General features: G+C 43.9%; 2 protein-coding genes across 2 annotated transcripts in view; one reads left to right on the forward strand and one right to left on the reverse strand.

The window, feature by feature from the left end:
- Window positions 1–6511, forward strand: part of arhgap44a (Rho GTPase activating protein 44a) — a 29915-nt gene extending 23404 nt beyond the window's left edge. Inside the window, exons 19-21 of the mRNA XM_071922814.2 lie at window positions 2477–2622; window positions 2742–3143; window positions 4946–6511. Of these exons, the coding sequence (XP_071778915.1) occupies window positions 2477–2622; window positions 2742–3143; window positions 4946–5100 (703 nt within the window). The 3' untranslated portion in view covers window positions 5101–6511. The remainder of the gene's footprint in view (window positions 1–2476; window positions 2623–2741; window positions 3144–4945) is intronic.
- A 3655-nt stretch (window positions 6512–10166) lies between these two features.
- On the reverse strand, window positions 10167–11421 carry LOC139929837 (RING finger protein 222). The gene has a single exon (XM_071922887.2). It carries the CDS (start codon window positions 11234–11236, stop codon window positions 10604–10606), a length of 633 nt encoding a protein of 210 aa, XP_071778988.1. The 5' UTR covers window positions 11237–11421; the 3' UTR covers window positions 10167–10603.
- Between the last annotated feature and the right edge of the window lie 501 nt (window positions 11422–11922).

Consider the following 11922-nt stretch of genomic DNA (forward strand, 5'->3'; position numbering starts at 1 on the left):
CGAACCCCAAACCCAGCTGCCTGCACTTCCCCAAGCACGGCCCGCCTGGCGACGTGTCGCATGCCCCCCCACCCGACACTAATGCTTCGCCGCTCTACATCAAAACCCCCTTGGTACTAACCCGCCACGACCTGTCCCTTGGCAACCCCCCTAGCCTCCCTTCGTCCGCGCCCCCGCCCCCGCCGTGGGCTGCCTGTCCATGTGCCCGAGAGAGAGGACCCCCCAGGCTGACTAGGTAAATACAACACACCCATGGCCGCTGCGGATGCACCACAGATAGAGTGGCAGCCGTATCTCTCCTCTCCTCTAGCTCGCTGGCTCATATTTTCTTTTTGCTTTTTTTTTTTCCCTTCAAATGACATATCTCAGATTCTGTAACATTCAGGTTGTCCGGGGATGCCTCTCATGGGGGTTGCCTAGCAACTAAGGATGTTACTGGCTTATATAGCACTCTGACGTCTGACGCTGGTGTTGAGTAGATGATAAATACATGGATAACGCTGCATATGGCTATCAACTAGCATATGAATGTATTTATTCTATAGTTTGCAGCAATGTTTTACTAACCGGCAAAAGGGAAACATACAGTATCACTTTTTTAAGGGCACTAAAGTGGTATCCCTTTCTCAATAATGCCCTGCTACATCTCTTGGGCTTTTATTCACTGAAGTCTAACCTTCAATGTCAACATACCAGTCTATTATACTGCAGCATAGAAGATCTGGTTTTTACAACTGAACGGCTATGCAACAATGCTTTCTGAAGCATCTGTCAGCTAGACCCAACTGCTGAGTTTGTCTGGAGTGATCCTGGCAGTTTCTTGACTCATAAGTGTTCAGCGTTACAACCACACAGGACAGCATGAATCATTAGAGCAATTCTATGTCAGCGTTCAGAACAAGCCTGCTTGATAACTCCCCTCCCTCTTGACTTGATAACTCCCTCCCTCTCCATGACTCTCCATTCAGATGGCCTTCCTTGGAGGCACGCAGGTCAAACTGACTTCACATAGGAGGTTGCAGTTCAGTAGATGTCACAGAAACTAAAAGCGACTACTATTACAATATGGGTGCTCTGTGTGGGTGCAGGTTCATATGAGTCAAGGCTTGATATTTGTCAGTATATTACTCTGAGCCAGTTGAACACAGACTAACAATAAAGAATAAAAAGATGTGCAGTACCTATTTCTTACACTGCTAGAAGAGAATGGATCAAAACATGATGTTTGTGTTTTGATACCAATAAAATCAGTGCAAGCTGAGAACTGGATATTGAAGGTTGATCCAGTTACAGGTGTATTTTAAACATCATTTAAAGCATAATTTAAGTACCTTCAAACACCAAGCAAGTTTGGTAAACGCAGAGCTTGGGAAATCCATCTTGAGATTTTGGTACCACAAGAAAACCACAAAACATTAAATAAAGGTATCTTAAATAATCATCATCTAATCAGTAACTATCAGCTGTTCATAGACTTCTTTTACAAATGTGTAAGTACACAAATTAATTAAAAAAATATAAATATATTTTGGTAAGAAAGGTGTGTTCCTTGGACAAGTGCACTCTCCTGTCTGTGTTTGTGCTTACATAGCTGTGTATTTAGCTGATGCTATCTTGTTACATATCTCTGCTCTATTTCCTGTGCGTCTTCACTGTACTATCTGGAAACTGAACCCAATGCTGACCGAGGTTGATTTCTGAGCTACTGTCCCAAGAAGTATCAGTTAATGCTACTTCTTTCTCTATTTGTTGCTGGGTATAAACGCACTTTTGTCGGCTCTTCTTTAAAGAATGCACCCAGCTCAGTGGCCTTGTGGTCAGAGATCCATCCTGAGATTGGAAGCTTGTGAGTTCGGTTCCCAGTTGAGTTGTAGTTTGGCACTTAACATCATAAAATTGCCTTTCAGCAAATCACTAAGCTCCTTGAACAGATTAGTGCTCTCTATCGGGAGTGTATATGCACTGCAATTTGAGATTTAAATAAAAGCGTACTAAACACTTTGGAAGGGAAATTTTGATTTTTACTTTCATAACTCAGACTTCCACGTGTTTCCAATCTATTACATTTATTGGTGTTTCAAAACACATCATGTTTTGAATCCTTTTTATTCTATCAAGTACTTCAGTGCACCATTTGTGTATGAAAACACTGAGTAAAGGGTGTTTGGTCTGTAAACACCAACAAGGTAAGAGATTTGGTCGACATCGCTTTTTGGGTTTCAGAAAACTTTGTGATAACAGCGTACCAAGAAGTAGTGAAACACTCATATCAGTGATGATGATGTTGATATTGTTGATGTTGATGGTGATGATGATGATGGTGGTGGTGGTGGTGGTGGTGGTGGTGGTGGTGGTGGTGGTGGTGGTGGTGGTGAGGCGATGAAGATGAGGTATATTGACATTTCAGTACATTGATTGACACACATACATTGTGTCCAATAGCATTCACACACTAATATCTGCCTGTCTTTTTCAGTACATTGAAGAGTAAAGAGCTCTCCCCTGTGATTGGACACAAAGCCATCCAGGTGACAGGTCCGACAGTTCCCCCCGGCAGCAGTCCGCAGAGCAGCAGCCAGTCCCCCCACTCCACAGAGCACAGTCCACACACCCTGCGCAAAGGTCAGCGCCTCCCTCACGTTGAGCTTACATGGTCTCACTGTCGCTTCTGAGGACGTACAGTATGTATTTTCCCTTTTTGAAAGAGGAGACAGTAACGTGCCTGTGTTGTGTGTCCCCAGGTTCTAAGAAGTTGGCCCCTGTGCCTCCCAAGGTCCCCTACGGCCAGTCTGGCGGGATGTCCGACCAGTCCACAGGTCAGCCGTCGCCGGTCAGCCTGTCCCCCACCCCTCCTAGCACCCCCTCCCCCTATGGACTGGCCTGCCCTCCGGGGCAAGCGCTCGCGTCCTCCCCCGGGCAGACCCCCTTGGGGGCTCCCCACTCCCTTTCGTCCCCGCCCTCCCTGACCGGAACGCTCACCAAGTCCCGGCCCGCCCCTAAACCCAGGCAGAGACCCAGTCTGCCCCCTCCTCAGCCGCCCACAGCCCCCCCAGGGCTCTCTGGCCTGGCCACGGCCCCGGTTCCCCAGCCCCTGGAGCAGGGCCTCCTGGACGGACTGTCCCCCGGGGAGAGCATGTCCACAGGTAAACACCAGCCCATGGCAACAACACCCCCGCCACCACCACAGGTGGGGCTGCAGCGGCCCTCTCTCAGACTCGCTGTGGCTCTGTCCAATGGAGACGGCGGACGAGTGTAGGACTCTGTAGGACTCTCAGAATGTCGCTGTAGATATAAAAGATTCCTGTCCCCTTTATCGACTGCTCCCAAAAGAATGTTTGAATGAATAACAGTTGCCTTTTAGACACAGTTGCCTGAGAATGACATAATGTAAATATTAGCATTTTTGTGCAATTATTGTAGCAAGAAAAACTCCTGACCTATGTATTCATTGCTTGTGTTATGTGATGATGTTTCTGGGTAACGTGTGGAAACATCAGAGAAGCATAGCTCGTCCTGCTTGTATGGAAGTTGCCATTAGATTCATCATGTGCTCTCTGTTTATCTGTGTTACCCAGACCCTCACTCGGCAGAGGTAGGTCAGAGGCTTACACAGTTCACACCAGTCCAATCTCTCTCAGTACCTAGGGGCGTGGAGACCTAGCCAGATAAACCCAACATTATACCTATGATGTTCTGATGATGAGGTGTTCTGTCAATATATACCAATCATTCTGTCACTTTTGTTATATTTATCATTCTCTTGTTCCCCCTGCTACTATTGTGTACCTTGCAGCTGTGTGAGGCCAGGGATTCAGTGTGGGCTAAGTGTGAGGGGGACTTTTAGGGTAAGCCAGACCGCCCCCGCCCCGTGCGCTCCATCTCACCGCCTGGCCTAGTGCTGTGGCTGCCTCTGGGGTCTCCTGCAGCCTGCCTCAAACATTCGTACCTACCTCTAGCTCTCTGTCAATCGCAACACTTTATCCATTCCCCTGTTAGTGGGTTGACTTTATAGTCTCTTCGCATGGTGTTGTAGTTCCACCTGTAATGCATGGCTTAAGGACTTCCCAGAGTGCACCACACTGCGCTCACATTGCAGACGCCGTCGCTTACAAAGGTCCATCTTAAAGCCCCCGCCCTCTCCCCCCTCCTTTCTCTCCCCCATTCCCAGCCCTATGCCAACAGACATCCCCCCTCTAACGCCCCTGCCACCGGTAATGGGGGGGCCACAGGTAACCCCCACTCCTCCTTTGGCAGGTTCATCGCTTTGTATAACCTCTGCTCCCTCTTACTACACTGCCACGCTCCATCTCATTCCTACACAGGAGTAGTCATCACTCTCTGCTTGGACTTGCTGCCTACAGTAAATGCAGCAATGCTTTGGAATACCGATATTTAGAGCCAATATCCAGTCCTCATGAGATTCCCATTGTTACTTCAAGCCCACCTTGATGTCTTGGTGCCATTTTTCACAGAGTTCCACACACATCTTGTTGCCTCTGTGTTGGTTTATCTGGCCGTTGTTGTAAACGTGTACAGTAATGTGTCCTTGTGCAGTCATTTTGACCTGTTATTGTATTTTATCTGACAACGTAACTATGCATCGTCTCAAAAGACACAAAGAGCTGTGTCACATACACTAGTCGCTCCAGAGTTTGTTCAATAGATGATGTGACTTGCAACACGCTGACAACATCCCTGTGTAGAATGTGAAAGACAAACACATGTAATCTGCTGCTTCCTTCCACACGAGGGCCGGCATCATATGCCACTTGCCACGAGTTCAGACTCAAAACGACTAAATTTTTATTTCTGCTTTCTTCCGTTTTTTACACCTCATCATCATCATCATCGTCATACGCCCTCTTCTCCCGCTCTTCTTGCTCATAATCACCACCACCACCATTCTGCTCGTCATACTCACCTTTCCCACCATGCTCACCATTAGATATCTTCAATTATGAAATCCCCTCCATCAATGTCAATCTGGACAGCCTCATCGATGAGTTCAGCGGCGCCCCCTGCAGGAGCTCCCTGGCAGTGACAGACTCTCCAGAGGGGGACGCTGTGCCTGAGGAGGAACCCCAGAGCACCACCCTATGACCTATGACCCTAAGGCATCACAGCTTACCGGCACCCCTACGGCTGTACATACTGTAACTGTCACAAGAAGCCGCCGCCGAGGCCTGATCCAAACACCACTTGGCCTCACCAATGCCCACCTGAAACCAGAACTCGAACCCTCCCTCACATCCGCTACAGGCTGCAAAGAAACTCATCTCTTAGAATTGCTAGCTAGTACATAAATGTGACTACAAAAACACACCAAAATGCCATAGTGGAGGAACAGTTGCCTTTAGGAGGGAAGACTGGAAATATAGAGGAGTATTATGCTAAGGGTTTTTTTCTGATTGTTTCGTTTCTCTGCTTTGCTTTGTTCATCTTTGTTCTTTGAAGCAGTGGTCTGTATTTTTGTGACTTTTTTATTTTATTTCTTTTTGCCTTATTAGAAAATGCAATCAAATTGCAATATGAAACTCACAAGCTGTACAACTGACGCTTAGGGAACCTCAGAGCCTGACATGGTTAGGAGCAAAACCCATCCTCAGGGTGAGACAGAGAGAGAGAGTGTGTGTGAGAGAGTAGTCTAGGTATATTGCTTACAGGGTATCCGAATTTTGTGCACACTGGGAAACAATTGAGCCCTAGAGACAGTTTTGGCGCGCAGGATGAAACCAATTGTCATCGCTGCAGTGTTCATACTGTTTCATTCTTATTGTGGCCCTAGTCCTGACTTCCCCTCCTCCACCACATACGACATCACTAGATCTTTATCCATGATATCTACAAACAGGTAAAAAAAAATAAAATCAATAGTATTGCATTTTAGATCATTTTCGTCACTTTATTCAAATAACACGCTCACACTTTTACCAGCACAGTATGAGAAGAATGTCAAATTGTAAAATTTATGAACATGCATCTTTTATTCAGTCATTACAGAGGCACTATACAATGTGTTTGCATGGCGAGCCTGTGACTTTGACAATATGATCAATTTTTTTAGTGTCAGTATTTACTGTCCTTAGAGTTAGGATATTAGCCTCATAGGAACTCTAGACAGTCCATGGGCTGTTACAGTTTGATTATAATGAATGGATGACATGCTTGAGGTTTCAACCTGACTACACTGCCTTTAGGTTCATATGATTCTCTCTCTTAACCTTGTTTCAAGTGCTTCAGGTTCAGTGACCTTTGACCCCTAGTGTAAATACAAAGACTGTACATAATTTGATGTATATAAACCTGAGAGGAAAAGTATATGTAAAAGGCATATCTTGAATATACATAATATTAATATATGTGCTGATATTTATCATGTGTAGAAAATGTAATGATTAAAGAGTTGATGTTATTTTTGTCCCTGCACACAATTACCAGGTTTACTGTAGATTCATTAATGTTTCACTTATTACAACAGGTAACAATGATGCTGCAGCAGAAATGGAGGATGCTATTTCTGCTTGAAATCAATTGTGGTCTTTCTAATTCTGTCTCCTGAGCTTTGATTTCAAACAGGCCAGAGCGCTAATGAGTTGCTCAATGCCCTATCAGTTTGTTTTTTTAAATCAGTTACTTTTTGGATTCCTATGTAAATAATTAGATTGCTTAAGTCCCATTGGAATTTTAAGTAAGTTATTCAGAATGAGGATTAATGCATAAGATTATGTTGGTAGACTCACTATAGCAAAGTTAAACGTTTGCTGAATCATCTAGAAACGCCGATGGTTAGTCAGATATGGCATGCCTATCGCTACAAGTTTAACATCTAACCTGGCATTTTGAATTCCCCTATGTCCTTTAGGCAAACATTTGGTTTCCCTTGAGAGAGCTTGAGAGCTTGGGCCGGCTAAAACAGCTGGTATCGCCAGGCAGGCTATTAATGAGATCTATTTCAGATTCATCAACGGACAGATGCTGCAGTGTCACTTTTCTAATTTCATACAAAATGTCTTAGGACAATAATTTTGTCAATTAAAGTGCAATTACAGTGTTTACTTATCCACCTCAGTCCAAAAAGTGGTCAAAGTCACCCTTCCCCCATCCACAGAAAAAGCCATTATTTCTATTTCAAAGCAATTACTTTTTTTTCCTCAAATTTGTTTGTTGTTGGTTTATTTCTGACTAAATGAATTCTAGATTAACTTCTCTCCAAAAGTGATCTATGGTATGCCTCAGTGTGTGTTCTCAATGGACTATGTTTATGAAGATCTTGGTGATATTGATAATTATATTGATAGTTGTGGTGATTATATGACAACAATTGCAAGTGCCCTCACAATGGTTGTTATTTTGGAACTATAGGCACAATTAATGTGTACTAGAGGTTTTATTTTCTGTGCTGGATCCATACATTTTTATGAGGAGGCAGGGGTTTCTCTCTCTGTGTGCTGACTGAATGTGACTCACTCAGATTTCAAACGGTAGGATACTTGATTTTGTGATAACTAACTGGTCAACTGCTAGTAGAGCGAATGAGTGTTTGTATTTCGATGAAGGTCAATGAGGGCCTGTTGGCATGTATTATTAACAGTACAGGGCAGTATTACTGTAATGCATTTGTGCATCATAACTGGAACTTACAGTCACCTAAAAGCATGCATTCATATTCATCATAGGTGTGATTATTACGCTGCTGAAAAGAAAAACACGTATACCCTTTCCTCCCCCCCCCCCCCCAAAAAAAAAAATCATGGTTTAATTACGTATCATAATTTTCAGTAACATTACTGCAATGTTCAAATAAATGATTCATAGGAGCCACCTTTTGCACCACATGATACACTGTCACAGTTTTAAAGTCAAACATTTCAGCCACATTTCCCTTCCCGCCTCTCCACCAATTCTGTGTCGGTCTAAAACAAAGCTCAATTTGTTTACATTTTGCGTTTGGGGGGATTTTCAGAGAGTAGAAAAGGAAATATCTGAAAATGTCATGCATGCACTTAGATAGTCTTTTGATAATCCATGTTTTGTGTCAATCACTGTCTTTTTAGGGATTGTAAAAGAGCAACTTGAGGGGTACTGGATAAAATGTCACGATGGACTCTCGAGAATGTGGATCACAATAAAATGGTCCTCAGGGGGTCATTGAGCAATACGGTAGAAGAGTGGATGTTGCCCGTGGATGTACTGCCTCCTTCTGCTTTCACAACTAGTGTACAAACAAAACCTGCCGCTTGTCAAGCCCACCATGCCCACCCCTTCCTCCTCTGCTTAGCATATCAAGTGGAACACAGTGTGTACTGTGAAGCCTACCTGCAATCCTTATCAGAATGTCAGAAATAAATATATATATTAAACTCTACATTTTTAATAATCTCACCTGGTTTGTGTGTTTTCTCAGTGTTTTCTGCGTGTTTCTGTATAATTTTTTTAAAAATATCTCCTTAATTCAATGGACACTTAATGAGCCATGACAACAGTTTTCTCACTCAAGACCTTTGTCTGCCTAGAGATTGTTATTGTTAAAGTGTACAAAAAAGTGGAGGTTGTATATTCCTAAGGAGGCATATAATATCATGATCACACTGGTTGAAAAACCGAAACAATAGTATAGGAGGTGGTCCATTAAGTCACTTTCTCACTCTGGGTGCAGTGCTATAATGCTTACCTGAAATAATTACTTTTACCTTAATCCACTATTATTAATTCCCTTAAAATCAGTGAGTTTTGACAATTCAATCTATTCCACGTGTAAAAGTAGCCACACCTTTACAGTTAAATCCTGCCCATCCACTGGCATTCAGACCACTAGAATGAATGTGACCCAATTAGTTTGATTCATCAAATGAAATAATCAAATCATTATTATCCTCCTCCCACACCCACTGGGAGACCAGGGAAGGCTGAACAGAAGAAGCTTCTTAAAGTCTGTAACCTGTATGACTGGAACAACCAGATGGTCGAAGGGCTTGTCACAGGAGGAAACTAGGAGTGTACGCACGTGTCAGGATGATGGAGATAGTGACAAAGCTCATTCTGAAAACCAGTCTACTGGGATTTATGGCATAACTCCACTCTATTCTGCATCATGTTATGCACCACAGTTCCCTCTGTTGTGAAATAAAGTGTTAGAAGTCTTTGCTCGAGAACAATCATTAGATTTACTTGTATGAAAGCTGTTGCCCTCTTATATTACATTCTTGGTTGTTACAAACTTGCACTGACATTCAAGATGAAGTCCAGTGTCCCTGCTCCGTCTCAATCTGGACCCCTGGAGTCAGTGGTAATCTAATGCTACAGTCCACCAGCGGATCTCCTTACAACAATCAAGCCGGGCACGGCTCTTCTCTACCTGCTAGTCTATCTCCTCCAGACTGCCAAAGGCGTATCAATTATTTGTTACCGAAAGTTTTTAAGGTGACTCTGTTTACGCTGCCTTTATACACACTTCAGGTCAGCACTGCTAGTGAGGGGATCTGGCCACCAAGGGTCTAATCCAATCAGTAACTCTCGCCAACTCCTCCATACATAATATTAAACATTCTTTCACTCGATCAGCCTGTGTGGAATGGAAGTGGATTGAGCAACTGGAAATATCTGCGTCTGACATCTCTCCTTTTGATCATGAGATCCTGTGAAGAGAGAAGATCTATCTGCTGTCAACACATTACCCTAATGACTGTTGTGGTAACATGGTCACATTAACACACACACACACACACACACCCTCCTCTCTCTAAGCTCAGACCTTGCTGCCAAAATTGGACCCAGCCTTTTTCTCCTAGGGACATACGCATACCCATGAAACAATCCCTGAAAGTGCGGGGAAGATGTTTTTTGCTCTGTAGTTTACTTTTCCTGTGACCGTGAAGTTACTGCCTGGTGCTTGGAAACTGGGTATCCAACAACAGAGAAACACAACAATGAACTGCACTGTTTTAAAAGCTGTGGTGGGATTTGGTGGGGGCCTAATGATTTTTTTACTGCATTTGTCCAGCAACCCTTATTTTTGAAATTGCTGATGAAACTATGGCTTCAGGAAAAAATACACTTGCCTACTTTGGGACATGTGCTTTGTTTGTGTCAGCTTGTCATTCTGCATGCATGTCTAGTTCTCATAAAACAGGTAGAACATCTCACAACCAGGAATGCACAACAAAAGACTTAGTTGTCAAAGCTGCCCTAACCTTTGCTTTATTTCAGACTGTTGCTTGGTAACGCACACAAGGGACAGAGGCATGCTTTAACTCCTTGACTTTTCCTTATAATCAGGGGGGGGAAATCACAATACCTGCTGAGACATCACATCTTAAAACCATGTTGTATGTCAAAGTGCATCCTAACAGGCCAACTGAATGGTAGAAGAGTTAGCAAACTGGCAGATATATACTAATACATATAAATGCTCCAAAGTAGCATTTGATCAATGAGACAGCTTGCTCACACAATTCAGTGACTTTCCCATTTGACTCCGAGAAAACTTTGCGAAGACGTTATTGTCTTGTATCATAAATGTCAGTTCATCATTTCCTTTTGGCACCATGCCATAAAATCAGTCAGTGCGCGTGCAGATAGAAATCCAGAAATCCACATCATTACCCTATGCCAACAAAATCCAAGGTAAGGTAGCAGCCACTAATGCGAGTATAGTAAACGTTGAAAGCAAGAAGAGCAAACAGCGCGCCGTCGTGCAAACCCTGCGCCCTCGTCTGCGGTGAGGCTGGACCACAGTCATAACAACGCTGAGCGCATCTTCCTCAGCCATGGGTCGCCCTTGAGCGCTGATGATGAAGATCTGAGAGGCATTGTGGCTGGGGCTGACCAACCTCTGTCGGCGGACTCTCTCTGAAATTCCCCTAAAGCAGCGTCCGATCCAATTAAACCCCCTCGGCAAAGTGTTCCCGGAGGCGCGCCGTGCGCTCTGCAGCTGTCCCAGCGGCAGAGGCAGAGGGACCTCCAGGGTCTGCTCCTCATCTGGGTCTTTTACCGCCGTGAATGTCACCACGGCTTCCTTTTGCTTCTTAATGAATGTCAGATGTCGGCAGATGGGGCAAATGATAGTGTCTCTGATGACTCCGTCTCTGTTGACGCTGACCAGGGTTTTGACCAGACAGTCGTGGCAGAATACATGTCCGCAGCTCAGGGTCCTTTCTGTGCCCGACAGACACTCATAGCACACGGGACACTCTGATTCCTGCGCGTCCTCCTGGCCCTCTTCTTTGTAAAATGCCATGGGAAACGTATTCACCGCGGCAGTGCGCAATAAGGAGAATCAGTGATGACCAAAACGATGAAAAAGTCTCCCCCCTGATAAATACAGAGGCTGTGTTGAATCCTCCTCAAGTTCTTTCCCTTTACTGGAACACTTTCTTTACTTTTGTCTGTGGGTGGAGGCGAGAGCAGCGTCTTGTAAAACAGGGCCTGCCACCTGTGACTGTGGTGACTTGGCTGATTGGGTCCCTTGAACGCTTTATTTGGCAGAAGCTGCCAAGCAGGTTCACGTTTCATGGCCGATATTTCCCATGGGCCACTTCTTCCATTCTTCTTTCAGTTTTGGCAAAAACAGAACTGTTAAGATGACTAATCAGTATGCTAATTATTTTCAATGGTACTAGTGATGGGAAAATTATAGCTATAGGCTTCCTTTTAAATTATATACATGATAGGCCGTTTCAAATTGTCAATGTCAATGTGTATGCAATGTGCAATGTCAATGTTAAGTTTTAGGCATCTACATTTACGATTCTATTGTTACATTTCAATGACAACATGAAAAAACTCAGTAGGGTATAGGCCTACGCCTACGAAAAGACCGATAGTAATAATACATTTTAGAAGGATACAATTCAACTATCACAGCAAAATTTTTAATGTAGCTACTATAGGTCAAAAAAGCAATAGGCTTCCAGAGAAATACAT

This window comes from Centroberyx gerrardi, chromosome 7 (genome assembly GCF_048128805.1).
Source record: "Centroberyx gerrardi isolate f3 chromosome 7, fCenGer3.hap1.cur.20231027, whole genome shotgun sequence".
NCBI lineage: Eukaryota > Metazoa > Chordata > Actinopteri > Beryciformes > Berycidae > Centroberyx > Centroberyx gerrardi.

Coding starts and splice junctions, on each gene's coding strand:
- LOC139929837 (XM_071922887.2), bottom strand. CDS start 11,236: ATGGCATTTTACAAAGAAGAGGGCCAGGAGGACGCGCAGGAATCAGAG.